The sequence below is a fragment of the Hoplias malabaricus genome, chromosome 1 (genome assembly GCF_029633855.1).
Source record: "Hoplias malabaricus isolate fHopMal1 chromosome 1, fHopMal1.hap1, whole genome shotgun sequence".
Classification (NCBI taxonomy): Eukaryota; Metazoa; Chordata; class Actinopteri; order Characiformes; family Erythrinidae; genus Hoplias; species Hoplias malabaricus.
In genome coordinates, this window is record NC_089800.1 from 59,325,647 (window position 1) to 59,348,974 (window position 23,328).

General features: G+C 38.4%; 1 protein-coding gene across 1 annotated transcript in view; it reads right to left on the bottom strand.

Annotated features, from left to right (window-relative positions):
• Positions 1–390: 390 nt before the first annotated feature.
• sash1b (SAM and SH3 domain containing 1b) overlaps positions 391–23,328 on the bottom strand; it is a 78,355-nt gene continuing 55,417 nt past the window's right edge. The window contains exons 2-20 of the mRNA XM_066668790.1: positions 19,895–20,023; positions 19,641–19,691; positions 19,497–19,546; positions 16,974–17,014; positions 16,303–16,392; positions 16,099–16,211; positions 12,944–13,045; positions 10,536–10,668; positions 9,435–9,826; positions 7,351–7,425; positions 7,019–7,162; positions 6,056–6,188; positions 5,782–5,951; positions 5,428–5,637; positions 5,093–5,243; positions 4,361–4,489; positions 2,375–3,168; positions 2,047–2,178; positions 391–1,910 (exon numbers count right to left, since the gene is read on the bottom strand). Coding sequence (XP_066524887.1) covers positions 1,869–1,910; positions 2,047–2,178; positions 2,375–3,168; positions 4,361–4,489; positions 5,093–5,243; positions 5,428–5,637; positions 5,782–5,951; positions 6,056–6,188; positions 7,019–7,162; positions 7,351–7,425; positions 9,435–9,826; positions 10,536–10,668; positions 12,944–13,045; positions 16,099–16,211; positions 16,303–16,392; positions 16,974–17,014; positions 19,497–19,546; positions 19,641–19,691; positions 19,895–20,023 — 3,081 coding nt within the window. The 3' untranslated portion in view covers positions 391–1,868. The remainder of the gene's footprint in view (positions 1,911–2,046; positions 2,179–2,374; positions 3,169–4,360; positions 4,490–5,092; positions 5,244–5,427; positions 5,638–5,781; positions 5,952–6,055; positions 6,189–7,018; positions 7,163–7,350; positions 7,426–9,434; positions 9,827–10,535; positions 10,669–12,943; positions 13,046–16,098; positions 16,212–16,302; positions 16,393–16,973; positions 17,015–19,496; positions 19,547–19,640; positions 19,692–19,894; positions 20,024–23,328) is intronic.

Genomic DNA, 23,328 nt, shown 5'->3' on the forward strand with positions numbered 1-23,328 from the left:
TATGTAAATGTGCTTAAATATGTATTTATTATTATTATTTGTTTTAAAGGACGTATTTGATGACTGGAGGAGGACTTAATAAAAACGAGGACTTTATTTTAATCTAAGAACCCAAATGTGACTTCATATGTGGACTAGTTGCTTAAATTCATGTATCTGTGCACATACTGATGTAGAGTTGCATCTAATCACCTTAGTAAGGGGTAACTTCCAATAATTTGGTAAAAATGTCATTTTGATGTTTCATTGACAAATTGATAATTAATGACTGGAGGATGACTATAAAATGTAGAGTATAAAAGACTTCAAAAACAGAATACAGTTTTAAAAAAACCTTGTCTGGTCTGGATTTATTAGGACACATTTTTAAATGAATCTATTTGACGGCAATATTGTAGACTTTTCAAATATAATGTAACTAAATTAAATCCATTTTCAAAGGCCACGTCTTCCTACACAAAGGCATTTCACTGGAATAATGTATCGAAGGAAGGAGTATCAGATGCTATAATACAACACAAAATAAATATTCAATTTGCAAATTAGTTGAATAGCTTGAGAAAATATATATAGCAGTTTTAAAAACTTCAGGACAAGGCCAACAGATGCATTTAAATTGGAATTCTACATATTGTTTCCACACTAACAGCATAAAAAGTAAGAAAAGTAATTTAGAGATGGTGTGAAATGTTCATGTGAAATGTTAAAATACAGAGAATTGTGCAGTCCAGTTGTTTACAGTGGCATTGGAACCAACTGTCTCTAAAAGCTACATATCACATAGTTGTTACAGAATAAGATTTTTGGAAATTGGGGAACTGCTTGGGGATTCAAATTTTAAAGAAATCTGAGCTGGTAAGTTTCTGTAGAATGCACAATTTCACATGAAACATTCTAAATAATTGTGTTTGTATTAACTATGTAGATGATTTGAAATTTGACAAAATTGCTTAATATCCCCCCCCCCAAAAAAAAATAAAAAAAGAAATCTATTAAAACAACCCTTTCAATTTCAGTAGCTATGTATGCAGTGGTTCTAAATCGCAGTCTTCTGTTCAGTTGATACCTAAACTGTATAGCCGATACATACACATTGGTTTTGGGTATTCATTATTCTGATAACAGTTTAAGGGTTTTAATAATTAGTAGATCAATTTAATATTATGTTGCTTTGCTGGGATTGAGAACCACTGACCTAATCACAATGAACAATCACAATCAATCCGTCATTTTAAATCTAAGTAGAAAAAAAAAAACACATTTTAAAACAAATGTAAATTTACAATTCATCACAGAGAGCAGCTATTCTGTATTTACATTTGAGAGGTGACAGTTTACAATTCATAACATTCTGCTAAACAATTAGTATGAACTGTATGCAGACTTTGAAAGTACAGAATTTTGCTTAAAAATAATTGGCTGAGCAGAATGTTGTTCCTGTTTCTGACTGAATGGAAATGAGTGTTGGCCCCTACCTTACTCACACAACATTCACATATCTGATTAAAATTTCTAAAACATTAAAACTACACATTTTTAAAGTAATACTTTAGAAAAAGTCATCTGAAATTGTCCAAGAGAGTTTTCCACAATTTACAAATTGTAACTGGCTTCACTAGTGCTGGAAAATCATACAGCTTCCGTTCACAATATTAAATGATGTTAATATCCCATTCAAACTTCCTGGTGGTTGTTAGTCTGTTTTCATATTTCTCAAGAGTGGGGCAGTTGTTGTCATTGTTTGTACAATCTGTGGATTTTGTTGCATAATCCACATCCAGTTGCAGATGTTTCTTCAACTAACCAGGCATCTACAGCAGAAATATATACGTCTCCTCAAGAAGGCCCCCCCTACTGTGCTGGAGGAATTATTGCTTTACACAAATCTCTGATAAGCCTCTCAATGGGATCTGAAAGATTAAATAAACAGACTTATTAAACATAAAAACATACTTAGTAAAATTGTCCTAAACAAATGTAAAAGTTTTTTCTATAATTTGGAAAAGCTGTCTGTTGAAAATGCTTTTACACTGATAATGTACTCACTGCCAAGCGGTGCTGTTTACGAAGCTGTTGAACCCTTGTCTGATCCATGGCTGTTGCAATATCACTCAAAGGCTTGTCCAAATCTTCAGAATACCTCTGTATGAGGGCGAAAGGGACCCCGTAACGACCGTGCTATGAAGGAAAAGATTCTTTTTCAAATGACAGGTTCTTAAAAGGAGAATTATATGCAATATATATATCGATTATTATATATTTAAAAATGTCCATAAATAATGTCACTGTGTCAGAAACCACATGAGCCTACAACTTTACATATGATAGAAAATTTAAAAAGTTATAAATTTCAGACCTGGATAAAGTGAGGTACCTGATCAGAGTACGGCTCCTCTGTGAGGTCAATACCGTCCAAGCTCAGTTTCTCTTCTACAAGTAACTCCAGATTAGCTGTCCTGTCATGTTGAACCTTCCTTCCAAGCCTGTGGATGAAAGGTTTGCTGGACCAAGGAGCACTGTCAGGGCTAGATTCTTTAACCTTTGCAAAGAACACTGGGAGAGGTTTGGGAGGAACTGGTGGTTTTATATGATGTACACATATAGGAGAAATGCCTGGAATTCCCCTAGCATTGTCTTCTGGCAGCTCCTCTGCCTCCAGGTCTGTTATAATGGATTTGGAGGAAAGAAAGTTAGCAGTCAGCTCATTTCCTGTGTCTAGATCTGCAGATTTATCCTCTGGGTAATCTGGAGATACAGCTTCCATTTGTGCTGGGCTGCGTTTCAGAGCAGGATTTTGCCTTTGCACTGCGTTATCACATGCGTCTGAAGGGCTGGTTTTCAGGTCTTCCCGGTCCTTCATGTGGAGCATTTGAACCTGCAGAAGATCATCCAGTGAAAGGCAACGCTTACACACCCCTTGAGCTGCAGGGAGACTGACCAATGCGGTACAGCTCTGGCTGAGGTGCGCTGCTCTCATGAGGTTGGTCATGCTAAAGCAACGGTCTTTGACAGTGTCCAGTTGGAAGGGATGTAGAAGAGTCTGTGGATCACGACTGCTGGATTCACTGGACTGGCCGTGAGGAGGTGTCGGATACTCAGGAGATGGAAGATGACTGGATTCAAAGCCTGATGAAGACCTGCTTAAATGAGATGCCTTTTTGTCTTTCCCTAAAAAAAAAGCCATGTGAAATGTAACACACGTGAAACAATAAAACCAAATTCCAACTGACATATTTCAGCTATGCATTCGTATTTCAAGAGAGACTATAAGCTGAACGGGGCTCTCCATGCAAACAGAAATTTCACATGATAGGCACTATGAATCTGAATGTGATTGTAAACATATATTAGATGTTGAAATGGAGAGCAAATGAGGAAAGAGAGAAATAAAAAAGCAGCCAGAATAGTAGATCACAGAGTATTTTATTCCGTAGCCTCTGTTATAACTGGACAGAATAAAAGCTGGATAAAGCTGGTCTTGTTGCAGTCCAATAAAATGTATGCTATATTTTATTTCTATCCAGATAAAATGAGCTGACACTTATTTTAATACCTCTACAGTTACCATGATCAGATATGGGTTTTTTCTGGCACAGTCATATAATCTCTGTAAATATATATATGTATTTTAGCTTCAGTAAGTTGCATATAACAGAGGTATTAGGCACATGAGTTATTGTGCAACATTATATTATATTGTCTAGAAAAAGAAACACAAACAGCATATTCTAATGAACACAAGCATGGAAAATACTCTTCACGAGGGCTATTGACATTCACAGGAGCATGTCATGATAACTATCAATTTATATGACTATGTCAAAGCAAAAAATTGGAGAGAACTAAATTATCATCAACGAATACTGCAGATTTAGCAATTAATTCTCCCAAATGATAACTCTGCCACCCATTTGGTTCAACACTAATTTTTTGGCAAGTGCTAAACCATCACGCAATACCATGGCAACAAACTAAAACGATGAAAACATGTAGCTACTTCCTTCTCTGTATGAGCCAGGATGAATATGGAGTATATTCTTGCAGACAGAGAATGTACTGGTCCCTTGTGTATTTTGTGGAGACTGTGACTGACAGGTCTGAGGATGGACAGCAGACAGGAGATGAGGGCTAGCAGTGGTGTGACAGAAAGAGTAACAGTCAGATCTTCACAGCAGAGGAATGCAAGCAATAGAAAGGACAGAGATGGCGGCGAGATGAGCACAGAGCTTAGAGCCAGAGTGATCTGGTCTCTCAGTTCAGTTTTTTTGGCTTGACTCTGGAGCATGCAGGCCCTGGGAGCCCGCTGAGAAGATGCGGAGCAGGGCTGGAGAAATTCACAGACGAGGAAGGCTGCTATTACCGTTCTCCAGTGTCTCGCTGCTCTCATAGCAGCCTGAGTCACGGGGGGAGTCTGGGGGAGCTCCACTTTCTGACAGAACCTTGTCCTCAGAACCTACTGAAGATCCTCCACGCTCAGGATCACTGTTACCTACACACACACACACACACACACACACACACACACACACACACTACGGTGGAATGACTGGTACTCTCTTATGACACTGCAAAATGAAAAAAGGTCTGCAATTGGCTAAAGAAAGTGTTCATGTGTAATCCTCATGAAATACTGAGCTACTAGAACTATAATATTTATTATATAAGTATTTGTATGTAAATGTATGTTACTTAAGGTGCCCTACACTGTCTGTACCTCTAATGTTGATATCAAGCCAGAAGCAGCATGGTGCGCATGGGGCTTCAGAAGCATTCCACAACACACGTATGTTGTGAGGTGAAAGTGAATTCTGCTTGCCCTGCATTTTCCTGTAATAATACCATCTACAAAAGTTTTTATTTTTTGAATTACTTAAATAAATTGAGGTTTAAGCACCTTGCTTAAAGGCACTAAATCTATGGCTGTTCCTGCGAGTCAAGCAACCTTCCAGTACCAAGCACGTTCCTGTAATCATTAACATCAGGCTATGGCCATGGCCTAATTTTTTTGTTTATCCATTTTTCCCCATTGTGTATTCTTTTCCAAACACAATTGTTCGTAAACAATTATGTCTCTCAGTGTTTGCGCACTCACTGTCATACTCCTGTAGCAGCTCCACTGCAGTCATTAGTACTGCTCTGTGCTGAGGGTCTCTGATATTCAACTCATCTAGGTCCTCCTCCTCCAGCAACTTAAATGTGTCTAGATCCTCGTAGCCGTTAAATAGGAATGTGGGCATATGCTCCTGAAGCAGCAGAGTGTACAGGACAGTTTCACAAAAGAAGAGAAAACACAGATTTATGTAGTTATATAGCATAACTCATCAGCTTTACAGAAGTACATAATACATAGCAGAAGTGTTACAAAAACATAATACATAGGTTTAAATTGGATATTTGTGTGCTGAGGATCTGTGCGCTGATTATTACTTTGAGATTAATACGCTCCAGAAGCTCCTCCACAGATGTGGGTTTGGGGGGTCGGCTCTTCCTCCTCTTCCTGATGCTGCGCTTGGGCTTCTCCTCTTCTTCGCTTAACACATCTACGTAGATGAATTTAAAGGTGCCAACCTTGTTATTTAGCAGGCCCATCCATGTTCCCATAGGTGGCTTACTGATGATGTCTATCACGTCCCCTCTCTGCAACACAAGGGATCATATAGTGAGGAGTTTATTGCACTATAGTTGAACTAAGTTCAGTTCAATTTATTATTATATTTCAAAGAGAAATTTGGTTTGCAGTCACCACATATTTAGGGTCGTTATATAAAACAAAAGTATTACCTTAAGTTTGAGGGAGTCTGTATCATAAGGGCTAGGGATAAAATCAGTGTGTACAAGGGCTCGGCCACAGAAAGGCCCCCTGTATGGCAATTCATCATCATCACCATCTTCTGACTTCACACTCTCCCTGTTACTGGCTGACGAGTCTGTGGTGCTCACGGTCTGGCCACCTAGAAATTAATATCCTTTTAAACTGCATATCAAATGATGTTTGGCATGTGATTCAATGTGACTGTGGAGACATATGCTCATTTATATGGACACACACACTTACTCATTGAACTCTGTCCACTGAGTGAGCTCCTTAGGCTCTCAACTGAGCCTCCAGCTTTGAGTTTGGGTTTCTCCAGAGAGTCAGTGTGCGCGTGGGGGGACTGGGGAGAACTGGGTTCTCTGCTCTGGCTTGACTGAGACAGAGACAACATTGTTCAATACATATTATCAGCATTTAACAAGAACTACCACTAGGGAGTGCTAAAAACCCACAAAAAGACAAAGTACTGCATGAAAGAGATAAAATGGCAGGTTGGTCCTTGCACATGACTTTTTTCAGCTCTTATACTTTATTCTATATTCTGGACCCTTAGTTCAATACTTGTTATTATTAGTCTCTGTGCCTATTTTGTATGTTACATGTTACACGTGTGTGCACTCACCAAGACAAATTTCTTGTATGTCTAACATACTTGGTGAAATAAGGTGATTCTTATTCTGAATTCAGCATTAAATTGTTGAGGATAAAAATATTTCTATTCTGATGCAGTGCGTTTGATTCCTAGAATCCAGTCTACTATAATATATAATTTACTTACACGTGTCCTTTAATAAACCAAAATATACTGTTGTTTTGAACATGTTGTTTGTTATTTTTTAACATAGTTGCATCAAACTTTATAACGGAATTAAACACTCCACACACCAGTTTGTTCTACTAGAGCTTAAAACTTGTTGCTGTTCTATTTACAGTTTACTGAAGATGCCTAAACACAATGGCTATATTGGCTTAAATAAACAAATGGCTGTATAATACAAAGTATAATGTTCAGTGAGAAAGCATACAGGTTCTTAGAATTCATTACAGGATACAGCACCCATAGCTATGAGTATGTGCTACGTCTTCCAAAAAAAAAACCTTACATTCAATTACAGTGGGGTTTTTATGGTTTGTATTTTCCCCCCACAATGACAAGGCATAAATGAAGTCACCTATCCCTCTCCACATGCAGTGCTTCAATACCTGTTCAGACAGAGCTGAGCTGTATTTCTTAGATATGCGTTTCCTCATTGTCTCCTTCACTGATTTCACCTTTTTCCCCAGAGAGATTCGGGACGGAGTGGGTGACCTCGCTGCCTCTCTCCTGCTGCTGTCCCCAGTCTCACTCTACAGTGAAATTATATTGACAGACAGACACTGACTACAATATCAGCTGCAGTCAAATGATAAACGTGCAGTGAGAAAGCACTCAATTAACAAAATAATAAAATATTATTTGCCATATTGAGTGTAATATCTATGGGTTTGCTTTTAAGTTAATAATCTTTAAGTGCAAAATTTTCTGTAGTACTTACATTTGGATCAAAGCTGCTTTCCCTCGTGTACACAGACCGGTTCACAAGATCAAAACCTCCAAAGCTACAGGCCCTCTGCCGAGCAAATTATATTAAAAAATCATTAACATGTGAATGGCCATCTGTTTAAGATGACAATGTTTCTATGCAAGGTAGCACTTAGAATGATGACATTGATACAAAGGTGAAAGAGCCATGAGGCCTTCACCACACAAAAATGAACAAAGCTACACATTCACTCTTTTGTAAATGCTAAGACTTGGGCTGAATAATAAAGAGGGTGTCCGTTTCCTTCCTGTTGACCTCCCCACCTCTGATACTGCTTTGCTGACTTGGCCTGACCCTTGCATTGGAGAGCAATTGGCTAGTCACAGCATGAGGGTGTGTTGGGAGCTGCAGTGTGTAGCAGCATATTGCCAGAAGGATGAAGTGGGGAAAAGGAAAAAGTGGGTTAAAGACAGCTCTCTTGTCCCAAGTGGACATCTCGTTGGATGATGGTCATGGGTCATTAATCAGGCCAGAGAAATCACAGGTAGAGGTATTGATCAATACTCGTGGAAAGAGATCGATACTCAAGCTTTTTTTCTCTCCCACTAAAATCTGTGGGTGTATGTCGTTATTTTGGTGCCACCATTCTGCACGCGCGCGGATTTTTCGAGTGAGCAAGAAGGTTTCAGAGTGCGCGCGGATATTTTGAGTGAGCAAGGAGGTTTCTTGAACGCACACTACAACCTACACATCCTGCTCTCCTGTCCTACGCGCAATGTCTCTGATCCACACTTACAGCCATTACAATGTGCCTCAGTTTCAGCCAATCAGAAACGTCAAATGACAAAGGTAATTTCTGATTGGATGGGTTGACCGCCAAGTGGGAAGGGCATACAGGCCGAAGACCAGTAAATAACTTTTTAAAGGAAGCTTAATGCTGCAGTTCAAAAACTGTTCATGTAGAGAGAGGAAGGCAGGTTTAAATCAACCCACCTGAGCAACCCTCCTGAGTTTCACACACACACATAAAAAACCTCAGAGGTCAGAGACATTGCACGCGCAGAAACCTTCTTGCTCGCTCAAAAATATCCGGGCGCACGCAGAAACATTCTTGCTTGCTCAAAATATCCGCGCGGCAATATCCCCGCGTGAGCGCGTGCAGAATTGTGGCACAAAAATAACTCCATATGGGTGAGTCAGCGCAGAGCAGAGTCACCCCCCACAGATCTATGATGATTCCACTAATACTCTGTACTTAGTACTCAGATACTGTCAGTAGAAATGAAATTAGCTGTGATTGTTCTGGTAAATCAGCTCATACTTGGGCAGGAAGTACTCTGCTGAGACAGAAAATAGTATTTCTGAAAATATGCCAGTGACCTGTGGTTTTAGTCCTTGGTCCACTCCTATTTACTTTACACTTGTTTCACTTTGGCCAGATTCTACAAGACTATGGGCCTACCACAGCTATGCACAAAAACAGTTGGTAACCTTGGTACATTCCACATACTAATGGGCTCTGATATCAGTTTTAGTAATATTAATGTAGTTAGTAAATCTGCCTTTTATCACCTTAAAATCATTAATAGGTTTTTCTAACTAAACCAAACCAGGAGAAACACATGCAAAAATTTTTTTCTAGTAGGATCAATTACTGTAATTGTCTCCTAACTGGATTTCCAAAAAAAACAAAACCAGACAACTTCAATCGATACAAAATACAGCTGCTTGAGTTCTCTCAAGGAGCAAAGAGAATAGTAGACTGACAGTCAGTCAGTCTCTCACACACACACACTCCTATGGACACTTCTGATTCGCCAGTCCACCTACTAGTGTGTGTTTTTGGACCTTGGGAGGAAACCTGAGCACCTGGAGGAAACCCACAAGGAGGAAACCACACACAGAGTCACCCAGAGTGGGACTTGAACCCTCAATCTTCAGGTCCCTACAGCTGTGTTACTGCGACACTACTTGCTGCGTCACCATGCTTTTATATTATATTTTATATGTATATGCTGCGCACAGTATTTTATAACGGATTTGCATACAGTTTTCCCCTCTGGGGATCATATCCTAACTGTATAGTTAGTACTCACCCCGTGGTAGTTGGAGGGACTGAGGGCACGTCTCATCTCTCCATCTGTCACAGAACGGGCCATTCTGGGCTCATCCTCACAGCAGGCCTCTGCTTCTGAGAAAGATGAGCCACTGCCTCCATCAAGCACTGGAGCAGCTCCGCTTGGGCTGGAGGACGTCTGACCCAAACCCTGAATGCTGCTGGACTTACTGAAGGCTTTGAAGAGCTTGTGGCCACTGTAAGTATCCAGACTGCTAGAGGAAGGTGAAGTGGTCAGGCTGTCAGAATCTCCCTCCACAGAGAGCTGCTCCTGAAGTATAGAGGCCAGCACATCAGTCTGGACCACACGCTTCTGGACCCCAGAGTACAGAGAGGAGCTATCTTCACAGGTGGGAGAGATCTCAGAACTCACTGAGGGGTTAAAAAAGAATTCTTACATTTCCATTTCATTTATGACATTCAGTAAATCCTGTTATCCAAAGATAGGTAAATCATATTTTAATATAGTTTCATAATCACCATTATACTGAAACTGTGATATTGTGTGTGTTCTATTTGAAAAATCCAGTTTATCTTTACATCTTGTGTTAACATTTCATGACTAAAAAGCAAAAAGTGTGGATTAAAATGCATCATAAAACATCTTGCACTAAAGCCAAGAGTTTTTTTGCTTTCCCAAAAATGTATGCAGTTTAGAGACTGAACGTTTTGTAATGAAGGGAAGGCAACAAATATATACGAACAATCCTAGCTGTTTACCTCTCAATATTGCTGCCTATTTGAGTGCTGTACAAGAGTCTACTATAAAAAGAATCAGGTACATTTATTTAGATATTTTTAGTGAGCAAATATCTAATATGTAATATATCATAGCTTTCCAAAAAAACCATGCATCTCATTCCCACATTTAATTTTTCGACATCAATGGAACACATACGCTGTTCTATACATTTTTTTCCTATGTGTATTCTATTATGATAGATGGACCAACAGAATCCAAAGTTATTTGTAATTTCTTTACATTGGTATTGACAAAGAGTAAGTCTTCTGTATTGTTTTGTATTTTCTTTTTTTTTTTCTATTTTTGAAACTGCTAGGCTCTGAACTCTGAAGTTTTCACCTTTGGGTGTTGGTTTTTTGTTTTCGTCTATCCTGATGAGCTTCTTCTTCACACGGCGAGTTGAGTTGACCAGTTTGTGCAGTCTGCGGAAGGCCAGCGACTCATCCAGCTCATCATCTGACTGCTCCCGTGACTGGAGACCAGGATGGAGAGGTTGTGTTAAATGACTTAACAGAGTGCCTCTGGACATGTTTTTTCAAATAACTGCTGTGTTTTTCAATGACAGGGGAAAAAAAAACTAAGCTGAAACATTCTTGGTATATTCAGGGTACTACCATTAAAAGTATGATTGTGGGAAATGGAAAAAAAAACAGCAGAGAAAACTAATTGTAAGATCTTCGTTCTGCTTTTTACAATCATGGGAATGATAATGATTTTTACACTTTCTTTAATACTTTGGCACCCAGAGCATTTATATTTTTTGGGACAATAGGCAGTTGCTTCAACTACCATCAAGATGGAGACCATTTATATGGAGATCATTACAAAGCCTGTGTTTGCCACAATGGCAGACAGAGCCAGGACATTGGAGTGAGATCTCCATTCTTCAAAGAAATGCCCAGGTATCTTTAATTACAGTCATGACCAATTTTTTGGGACTCATCTTATTGACTGCAGTACAATACCTCTGTCATTTCACTCAGGCTTTGGAATCCACACAGACCATAGAGAGAGTGCCCTTTACTAGCCACTACATCACTATCTCCAGCAGTCAACCAACATTTTCTTAGAAGTCTCCCATCCAAATCCTGACCAGACCCAAACCTGCTTAGCTCTCATGGATATGCGTGTCCAGATGTTGGGGTTATATCACTGCTGTATAGTCCCAGACAATCGTAAAACTACAAGCTTTTTTATCACTGATGAAACTAATAAGGGGTTTGAAAACTGGATTTAGAACAGAGTTTAGACAGCAGATTACCCTTAAAGGGCATTAAATGTTTTTCAGATTTTGTACTGCATAAACTGTAGCACTGTCATTAGTAACACACTGGATTTGAAGCAGGGCCCAATAGAAAACAGTAATGTATTACAGTACAGAAGCGTCTCTGTGAATATTCTCAGCAGTGTGGTTTTTAACAGCTGCAGGGTCCATTTACAAAACAAGAAAGATGGAAGACAACAACCAAATAAGCAATGGCTTCATTATTTCACACATATAGCATCATGCATTTCAACCTCAGGTGCTTTTCATGTGTATTTTAGACATATTCTATTTATCAGAAATGGTAGCAGGCTAGGAATAGAGATGATAAAGCCACAGGGCTCTGGTGTAAAAGTGCACAGTCTCGGAACAGCTGTGATGGACAGCAGTATTGGTTGAACATCTTGTTAGTTTTCATATACATGACGTTTCTGTGGCTTTAGAGCAGAACTGAAACTGAGATACATATCCTGTTTCAATTGAATCCTGCATTCAATGGTTTAATGTATCACTGTGTACATTAGTGTTAGAGTACACTGATAAAGAAAGTGGAAAATCTTGCCATTAACTTGTGATTGCTGTAAAAAAGACATTTTTGTCATTACACTGTTATAGGTGTGACTTCAACAACAAAGAACAGCGATTGCTAAAATTCTCCCAGTGCGTCAAACCATGATTTCAATGTAATTAATTAAGAAATTATTCAGTGCAGCATTAAAGATCTGTTGCAGTGAAATGCTCTGAATACTAAATGTGACTAGAGGTGCAACAGTTACAGTTAGGGAATTTTGTGAACCCTGTTATCCAGAATAAGTTACAATTCCAATAATGTTACAAATGTAGTGTTAAGAATCTTGTCCAAGGACTCTCACTGGAGCAACCCTGAGTGTTCACTCAACTTTAGCACTCTAGCAATAAATCCCTCGCAATTTTTGAGTATTTATGAGTTTATATATTAATGAATAAAAATATAAAAGAGGAAAATAGGGAGACTGTCCAACAGAATTGTTGGAATAGGCTCTGCAGCTGAGCCCCATAATCACACCATTCCAGCACAAAAGAGCTGTGGCCTGCAGAACCCAGCTCAGGCCTGCATTCAGTCAGCCAAAGCACCACAATGGGGGGTTAAAGTATTGAAGTGATGAATAGAGCTTGGCCTGGAGGCCGGGAGGGGTGTGGGACACGGCCCTGGAGGGAGACTGTTGGGCTTGAGGCTTTGCTCTGGGGAGGGGGCATCAGTTCACATCCAGGACATGGAGGGGGAGGGGCATCAACACATGCTTGGCAGAGTGGGTGACATTCCTACTGGGAGCATGCCTGAGACCAGAGGATGTGGCTCAGCCAATAAACAACTCATTACAACAAACAAGGATGTAGCACAGCTTTTAATACACAGCGGCTATTTACTCCCGTCCACCCGGACAATTAATAAAGTGAGAGATGACTAAGTGGAGGAAAAGGTTTTAAAAACCCAGATACTCACGTTGCAGTTGGATGACTCATTAAGAGTGGGACTGGAGGGGTCCGTCCACTCTGATGTGTCTGGGTTACAGCACTGTCTACTCTGGATCTCATACTCTTTCAGCTGTAGACAGAATATTTTAGTAAGTATTCAGAGATGCCAGTAACTCTCCAGTGTGCCAGATGACTTAAAAAAAAAAAAAAAAAAAAAAGACTTCTTAACTACAGAATGAATTAATAACGGAAAATCTGAAAAATGTTTATGTGTAAACTACATAATATTTAATGTTTTTCAAAATTAAGCTTTGATAACATGTATGTAAAAACAAACAAACAAAAAACAGCAGCAGCATGTTTAATGAATAAATGGTAGTTCAGTAGTCTATAAGGGAAGGGCTGAGCAGCATTCCTCCACTTCTTATTTCCAGGGAGGGAACACGATCTCCCAGTATTTTGCTAAATCCATGTAAAGAAAACCCAATTTCAGCTTCTTACCAAACGTAAGCAAAGGCTAGAGACAGATGTGTGTAATTTGGAGTTTATTGCAGAAAAGGGCAAAGTGGAAACGAGAAAAACAAACCGGGACCAACCCCACGAAATACTCCTAAGCCCAGAAGGACTAAATCTAGAAGCATAAATAGAGAACACAAAGAAAAACGATGTGGCAAATCTTCGCATCATTAGAGTCACATCAATGAGAAGCGGGTTCCCTTCTCTGTCTGAGGAAGAGCTATGGAGTTTCACCTCAGGGGCTAATGTAAAAAAAATAAAATTAAAAAAAGAACAGCAGCCCCGTAGCCAGTGCCTATTGTTACCAATCATAGTGCTTAATTTACTAGTTTCGAACCTGCAATGTGATTAGCTGAGAGATGTTCCAGGAGTGCCAATATTACACAAAAATGGCACTCTGACCAAAGCTCTTCAGGTATTACTCTGCAAAATACATGTAACCTAGCAACAACGCCAGCACTTACAAGACAGTGCTGTGCCTGGATATTTTCATCCAACGAGGAATTGGTTCATTTTACTTTTGCGCACCTTAAAGAGTTATGGCACAGTGGACCGTTATCTGCATCTTTTTTATTCTCCGTTGCTCTCATTCACCTAGCTATACTCCAAAATCCTCACCTTTAACTTAAGCAGAGAGAACTTGGCATCATTTAATTTATGATATATATCACAACGATCTAAATACACTGTAAACTAAGTTATTAAACCATGACCTTTTATTTACTTATTGCATTTATCTTTGCTTCGGCCATGATTTGAGAGCAGCTCTGACCTGGTGTGAAAAACAGACCCGGCTTGTTGGAGAGATCCAAAGTTCAAAAATCCTGGACAATTCCAACATCACACAAATTAAAGATCCAGAGTTCGTGGAAAGAGGAGAAAGGAATGTGTGACGGAATGGAACTACCTCACAGAAGATTGATAAACAATAATTTTTTCACCGTTGTCTTTATCTTAAAACCTAATTATAAACGGCTATAATGAACTGTGGTATAATCTCAATAATACACTCGAGGTTTGTGCTATAGCGTGTGATATTTGCACTGGTGTACCCATCTTTAGCCTCACGCCTAAGACTGCAGCACAACAGTGCCAATGTCTCACGTTATAGCATGAACCTCGAGTGTATTATTGCTTGATTAACTCATGCTTGTTTGCCAATTGGCCATTTAACCTAAAACAGCAGGGTTTCATACTTTGTTAAATTGCTTGTGTGGGCTCCGAAGAGGTCTTGGCCCTTGGGCACGTGCCCATAAATCCCATGGGATAATACGGGCCTGATTAAAGCACATATTAAATTAATCTGTCCATGTTTTTATTTCTTTCAAAATGCTTATTTTCCCCAAAATTGTAGCTATATGTTCTCATAAATGTATAATTGTGTTTAAAAGACAGTTTAGACCTTATTATCTGTATGTGCTCTATCGTTTTTTTTTGGTAATTATTTTAGAATAAATTTGTGTAATGCATGCAAATTACAAATATTCAAGCAAGTAATTCATAGGATTCATAGGTGGTACTTGGAGGCTTTGATTTAATAATAAGTGTTACTTGGTCTAAAAAGTTTGAGAACCACTGATCTAGATTATTTAGCATCCTGGAACCAGAGAGTATTAAAAGATTATTCCAGTATTCTTCTGCCACCTCACTCACATACAGTCAATTAGTATGGACTATATTTTCTCTAAAAAGTAAAAAAAAAAGTCAAAATAAATTTATAACTGATGAGAATGGGCAGCTGCTGAAGGCTTCTAATAAAATGTTTAGAAATCAGCATGTTATCTGCTTATATTAAATAGAGCAAATGTGTCCTTCCTATGTTGTTTTGAGTATAGGACTACACGAGACACAGATTAATTAACCAGGAACACATTTTTTTAGGAAAAAGCAGTCACACTAAAAAAAAACTGCCACCCATAGTGGAGAGGCTAAATCAAGGTAATGAGGACATGAGGCTGAAGTAAAGAAAACAGATAAGAATGTGCAGGACCATGCACGGTTTTAAAGGACAACAGGAGGATTTTATACTGTGAGATTGGAAGCCAATGAACCTGGTGAAGTATGGGAGTGGTATGAGTTGACTTCTTAATGCAAACCAAGACTCTTGCTGCAATTTTGAATATAAAAAGGAGGATGGGAAGTTTTGGCCAGAAGTCCATAAAATAAACCATTACAGCACTCTGCCACTAGATGTCACACTAGAGCACCAGCATCTCAGACAAAATCAAATGCTTCTAAATCACCATACCCTTCAGACATACCCCTTCTCTTCAAGCACAGCTGAGCAGTTATAATTATTTATCACAGGCCATTTTAGCTAAAACCTGTTTCAGCTGAAAAATATTTGAGTACTGCATTCATCTGAACATACATCACAAACATTTCCAAAGGGTGGTATTAACATGCATGCACATGCAGCCCAGTTATGAAAACAAAGAGCAGAGGACAACACACACAACTTTTAAAATGTTGGCTATAGCATATTTAAGGTTAAGGGGTTAAAGACAGTTACCATTGTATTCCTTGGTAGACATTTCTAGTTCAGTTTAGAGGAGATTACCCATTATGTGGATAAAAAATTCAGAAGAACAAAACCTCAAATGGACTTGCTGTGCAAGTAAACAAACAACATGCCATTTCTGGACAGCACTAACTGCTCACACATACCCGAGCCAAAGCCTCTTCCACAGTGATCATCTTCTCCTTAACCATCATCATCAGCTGGATCCGCTCCTCATCACTCATCGTGATCTCACTGGCCACAAAGCCCAGGTCTTCACCTGTTCACAAGATTTAGATGTCGTCAAACGTTTAGAAGATGAAAATGGAGTTATAAAGTTTGTCCTCTTATATCATAAAATGATTGGGCACCTTTTGACGTCTGACGCATTGTGCCTTTCTGTGTCTTGCGGAAATTCTGCCAGAAGGATTTATTTTTCTTTTTCGAGTCCCATCTCACTGCTATGGGAAAATGTTTCAAAACAACATGCCAGACTTAAATAGCACACAACCAGGCAGATATTTAAAGAAATACTCAAGTGTATTTTTTTCCACCTAACATCTATCAGATGAAACTATTTTCAACTCAGTTGTCAAAAACCATTTGTCTTGCACTTAGAACAGAACTGAAAAACTTGAACATTGAACACAATTAGAATAAAATCTAATGAGCGGATATTTAAGATTTACTTTTGGCTCTTTATTAAATCATGTAAAATGTGTCAAAATTATAGCCTTAAAGTCCATGCTAACTGAACATACACCACAGATGAGATAATAGAGATATTCATTGATTCTTTCATTGTCTGTAACTGCCTGCAAGGCTATTGAGATGATATTAAAACTTGTGGGAGAAGTACACCCTATAACCCTATAAGGGTGTAGGTAACTTGTTAGTTACAATAGACACATATAATATTTAACAGATGAAGTAAATAAAACATTCCTAAATTACTATTTTCTATGTTAAACAGGACATTTTACATTAGACTAAACCCACCACTCATGCACCTGCCTGCTCCACACACACAAAAAGTACTTACCTCCAGAGCCATCATCTGAGCTCGACTTGTGCATCAACAACCTAGAAACAGAAACACAAAGATTCAAACAATATGAAACCCAGCACTCCACCAAAACTACCACCAATTCTCTCAGTATTTTTATCTCACCTGCTCTCTGACATTATCTTCTTCATATTGTCTGGAACTATCCAGTCAATTCCTACTAAAGCGCCAGTGTCAGTCAACAGCTCACTGTGTCCATAACGCCTGCAGGTGAGTGCTCTAGGGTCTGGTGGTTGGCTCCTGGGCCAAACACACCTCACCACTGATCACACTAACAATGGAGGCTTTTCACATGCAGCTGAGCTTTTGGTGAGACAGTAGTGCTCACGTGATCTATGCATTCCTCTGTGTGTCTGTCCTTCTCTCTGTCTATTCGTCTGTCTCCCTCTGCCTGTCTTTCTGTCAGCTGACAATTGTTGCTGATGTTAGCTCTCAGTGGTATGTACTGCCGTGTAAAAATACACTAATGCAATGTAATGTTACAGCAACATTTTATTTAGAATCAATGAACACATTTTAAATTCCTCATCTATGGATTAATTAAAATTTTATTACTATAGTATAATATCACTAACACTAATAGGTAGTTTTATTGTATAAACATCTATTAACCATAACATTATGACCACCTCCTTCTTTCCACACTATCTCTCCGTTCCACTGTTCCGCTGACCTTACAGGAATGCTTTGCAGCTTTATAATTACATGATATAGTCCATTTGTTGCTCTGTATACTTTAATTTTTCCCATTTTCACCCTGTTCTTCATTGGTCAGGACCCCACAGAACAGGTATGATTTGTACACCAACACTAATACACACTAACCACCACCACATCAGTTTCACTGCAGCATCATCACCCAAATCATACCTACTGTATGGGTTTTCTGACCACTGAAAACAGGGTGAAAGAGGGACAAATAATGTATACAGAGCATGAGATGGAATGCAGTCTGTAATTGTTGAATTATAAACTGTGGAAAATGGAGTCGCGAGAATAGACCATGAGTGTTAGAAACAAGGTGGTAGTCATATGTTTATGGTTAATCAGTGTATGACTATAGCACTAATTCTGAAATTTCTGCATCTAACAATTTTGTATGCTTCTATATTTTAAATATTTCTTGCCTTAAATTTGATTTAATTCTATTTTTTTATTGTACTCATATTTCATGGTTATTTTTTACGTACACTGCTAGAAAACTCATTCCTTTGAGATTATTTAAATGATTTTCATATTTCAAATTCTCTCTCACACTAAAAGTAACTGTTAGTAGGATTTTATTGCATTTAGTGAGTAAAATTAAACCTCTTTGAAATTTTTAGGTTTGTGTGAATTGAAAACATTCAAATTCTGTACAGATAAAAAATTACCAGGAACCATTTGGCATAGTTCTGTGGCACAAACAACCACCACCCATTTGATATTTAGAATAAAAGGACCACTAAGTACAACCTCTAATGTTTTTCCAGACTATGCCCTTTGAATTAATCAAAGCTTATAAAAGTTCAGTCTTAAAAGTTGGTTGCATTGTTCTGCTTCAAACTAAATCATCAAAATAATGCCAGACATGTTCAATGATGCTGACAACTGAGAAATCTCAAGAAATATCACCTGAAAGATAAGTCAACTGTTCTTAACGGAGAATGAATGGTAGTGTTTGATTTCTACACAGTAATCTAGGTTGCTGAGGAGCTCAAATGGCAGTTTTGGCACACGTACTTAAAAATCACATTCATTTTTGTCACAAAACATAGAAGTATGGCCAGTTCTATAGGAGTTACACACGTATGGTATTTTTATACCTTTTCCTAGTGACTCAGATAGTTATGAACACACAGTTCCCACACGTTGGAGGAAGGAAGTAGTGACAAGGAAGAGAATTGGGTCACCAGGAAATGCATGAGGCATCACCTTAAACCCCCCCATGTCCAGATATATTTAATAAATGAATATTAGCACTGTCTTTGTACCTCTAAGAACACAGAGTAAACCAAATAGAATGTAACACAATGTAGGGAAAATGACAACAAGAACAGAAATTGCAGATAGCATGATTCCAATTTTCTCTTCTGATCACTGAAACCAGAGAAAAGGCCAATAACAATCTAGTAATTGTTCTTAAAAATGTATGGACCTAAAAAAGAAGCTAAATTCAACTGAAGCACTTCACTTCAAATGAGCTGTTTAGGGCATGGTATTATGAACATAACGATGTAAATACTCTGCTACAGAAACACACTAACCACATGACAATGAGTGCTAATTCAGGATAGAATTGTTACAGGTGATATTTTCCCCACAGATATCTGATCCTGCATTATCTGCTGTATCAGATATTAGATAAGAAATGTATCCAAATAGTGTAACATCACATTCTCATCATTAGTTATGACACATACAAATCCATACATCTATTTATCTATCGTTACACTTATATAGCGCCTTTTCTAGATACCCATACATATGCATTAGTAACCATGTGTGTATATTAGCTACCTTCTCTCAACCTCAGGAGTGGACACGGCACTGCTCAGGCCCAGTGACTCCTGAAATGTAGAGGGAGGGGGGAAGAAAGGAAAAACAGTTAAAAGTGATACTGACTATTTTAAAATGAACCAACAAAATTTCTCAGATACTCACCTGGATTTCAGAACGCAGCTGAACTGATGTGGATGTTGACTCTGTTTTTTTCTGAGCAAGAGAAAAAAAAAAAAAAAAAAAAACATAAGACATACATCACACACACACACACACACACACACACACACACACACACACACACGTTACCTTTGATTATATTTTTTACTTCAGTGTAAACAAGATTAACTTTTACAAGGTCAAATCACTGGTATCTCAAATGACACTTCAGCAGCTGAGAGAAAATATGTTCATACTGTTTCTGCATCCTGAGCCACTTTGCGCTTTCTGAGCTCCTCCATCCTCTCACACACGTCACTGTAAGAGGTGCTGTAATACTCTGAGTACTCCTTGGCCAGGTCCTCGATGTTTCCCAAAGAGCCATCCTAAATCAGCCAAGAACACATATCTTTAGGTTTGAAAGAACTGTCCACAAAGATTAAATACATTTCACACATTATCGCATTCATAAGAAATTCCTTATATTCACTAAGGATGCATAATGCAGATAACTGATAAAAAAATTACTCTACCGAGTTCTAGCCAGTATTCAAAGTGATATTGGATGATGAACTTTGTTTAGCGTCTGCGTGGGTTTCCTCTGGGTGCTCCGGTTTCCTACCACTGTCCAAAAACACACGTTGGTAGGTGGATTGGCGACTCAAAAGTGTCCATAGGTATGAGTGAGTGAATATGTGAGTGTGTGTCACCCTGCGAAAGGACTGGCTCCACCTCCAGGGTGTGATCTGGCCATGTGCCCAGTGATTCCAGGTAGGCTCCAGACCAACCACAACGCTGAACAGGATAAGGGTTACAGACAATGAATGAATGTTTAGGTGGTGCTTTCATCCATTCAATTTCTGTAATCACTTCAGGGTTCAGAGCTTTACCTGCATCACTAGGTGCAAGGCAGGAACATACCCTGGATGGGGTGGCAGTCCAAGACATCTCTTACACTATTTTGAATACCCAGTCCAATCCACCAGCATGTGTTGTTGGCCTGTGGGAGGAAACTAGAGACCCTTGAGGAAAACCATGCAGATACAGGGAGAACACACCACACTCCTCACAGGCAGTGTACCAAGGCAGTGTTGGAACCCACAAACCCAGAACTCTGGAGCTGTGTGTCAACGACAGTACCTGTGGTGCCCCATGCCACGCAAAATATCAACTTTTATTTTTAAATTATTATTATTTTTTTTAATATGTAGACACTGTTTCTATATTGGTAAATCTATATCATATTTTAAAATATCATATATGTCTGTGATTCTGTATTGGTCTATATTTATTGGTAATACAACTTCCTCTAGTCCAGGAAATTGTCATTTCAATTTGTAAAATATTTACAGAAAAAAAAACACCAATAAATATTTATTACTGAAGAATCAACATCGACAGACACAAGAAATTCCAGATATTGAGAACTATGTGCCAACATACTGCAACTCCTATACATCAGGCAATATTATTTGTCAGTGTTTGGGGGTCTTTAATACGATTTTAAAAAGGCCAGCTGCCTTTTACACTGTGTACATTTCAGACGGAACCAATAGAAATGTTATAAACAATTCCTTTGAGTTCTTTTATGCTAATTTATTTGATGTTAAGAATGAAATGATGTTAGCAATCAAATGACAGTTTCAGATATGAGGCGAGGCAAAGCAACGTTACACAACATTAGTTAGAATATATTCATTCATCAGTGACAAGCCATTTTTGTAAATGTAATCTGTAGTAATGAAAGCATTTTAAAGCTGTTCTAAGTGAAGTCCAGTTTCCCCCTCTTGTTAACCTAACTCTTCAGTTCCACTCAACCTGAACTCAACTAAGACAAAGAGAACCGTATGACGCAGCTGCAGCCAAGAGAGAACGCCACTAAATCAACTCTAACACAAGTACAAAGGAGGGGTGGCAGAGGTCTAGATAAAGAGCAGAAGAAACAGCACAACTCTCAAATTCTTTCTGAGAAACGCATGACTTCCAGTTATTGTTTTAGCTGATCTTTGTTTTGTGGTCACAGAAAGCCAAAGCAGCCATGAATCATCTCATCATTTGCAAACTCATTCCTCAGAATGCCCACAAGTTATTCATAAAAATCCTGATGTTTCAAAATACTGCTCTCAATAATATAAACTATTTGGAAATAATTCATAACTAAAGAATGCACCACAAGTATTCAGGTCACACACTGAGACATCCTAAACGCACTCACTCTGCCAACACGCTTCATACAGGAAACTTATTCATAAGGTAGTCATATGTGCCTCACAATAAAGCCCTCACAAATCTCCCTTAGTATAAAAGACCACACTGCGCATCAAGGAAACCATCTGTGCTTGATGAGGCTCATTAAGCAAAATGAGAATGATGCTGCGATTATGACATTTGTGAATACCAATTTTCACAGGTGCTATTTATAGGCTCAGCTTTATTACACACATCATATTAAACGTGCCTTTTAGCCGCTCTAAACCAAAAGACTGTCAACATTATTGGGAATGACACACAGGGAAAGAAAATTAAAATCTAACACCAAACTAAGCTGAACAAGGGTCTAATTTGTATTACTTCAATGCAAAAGCTAACATTAGCAAATTTCCCAAAATAATCAAAGAGATGAATATGAAACTAAATGTCACTAGAAAACCACAAATATATTCAGACTTACCAATATACTCATCATATATGCCCACATACTTGAGAAATTATCAGCTGCACTGACATCCAAATGCAAAACCTCATCATTACTGCTGCAGTCATTCTCCATATTAAAAATAAATAAATAAAAAATAAATAACCAGTAATTTGTGCAGAATTCCTGGTGTTGCTCTAAACTTCACCCAAATGATGAAAATGTTGAAAATGTCAATATGTCTTCAGTCTGGTGTTGGCAGGTTTGCCACAAGCTCTTAAAATTGCTGAAAGTTTGTAGCGGATCCTCGTCAAGGCACACTGCTCTCACATTTCAATGAGCAGAGAATGCAGGGATTTCCATAGGAAACACTCCAGTTGCACTGTGCAGTCCTCTGCTGTTCACCCTCCACAATGATTTCATTTCTGAAAATAACATCTAATACCCAACTACAGCTTTAAAGTTGGCAATGGTAAATCAAACACAATAAATCTATATAACATGCAACAATGCCCTGAGAACCTAATTTATGCATAAATGCTATATAACTATAGTATATAAACCCATTAGTGATAGGTCATAAAAAACATATGCATCAGTAGATCCGTACTGAATAGCACCTGCAAGGTTTACTACTCTCTCATAGACACAGAATTACTTATTGGGGTTGATTAATATTCCAAAGAGAAGGCAGAGCAGTGCTGAAAGAAGTGGCATTTCAAAGCAGGAGCTGGCTTAGACTTAGTAGCACGATGCACACATCAATGGCCCTCTCAGAGCAGTCCATTCAAAACAGCCTGCACACTTAAGATGCACAAAGATAGCCACATAATATTAAAACAATCCACACTAGTCCATACACAGAATATGAAGTCAATTCTAATAATGAAAATACAAACCTGAATTGCTTTCACTTTATTCACACTATTATTAGTAGTATTAGTATTATGATAGAGGCAGTGTTTACTGAATTAGAAAATATATTCAAATAAAGTTGCATCTATTAAAATGAAGGCAAATATGGGATCCTGATAAAATAAATAATATTAAAACATC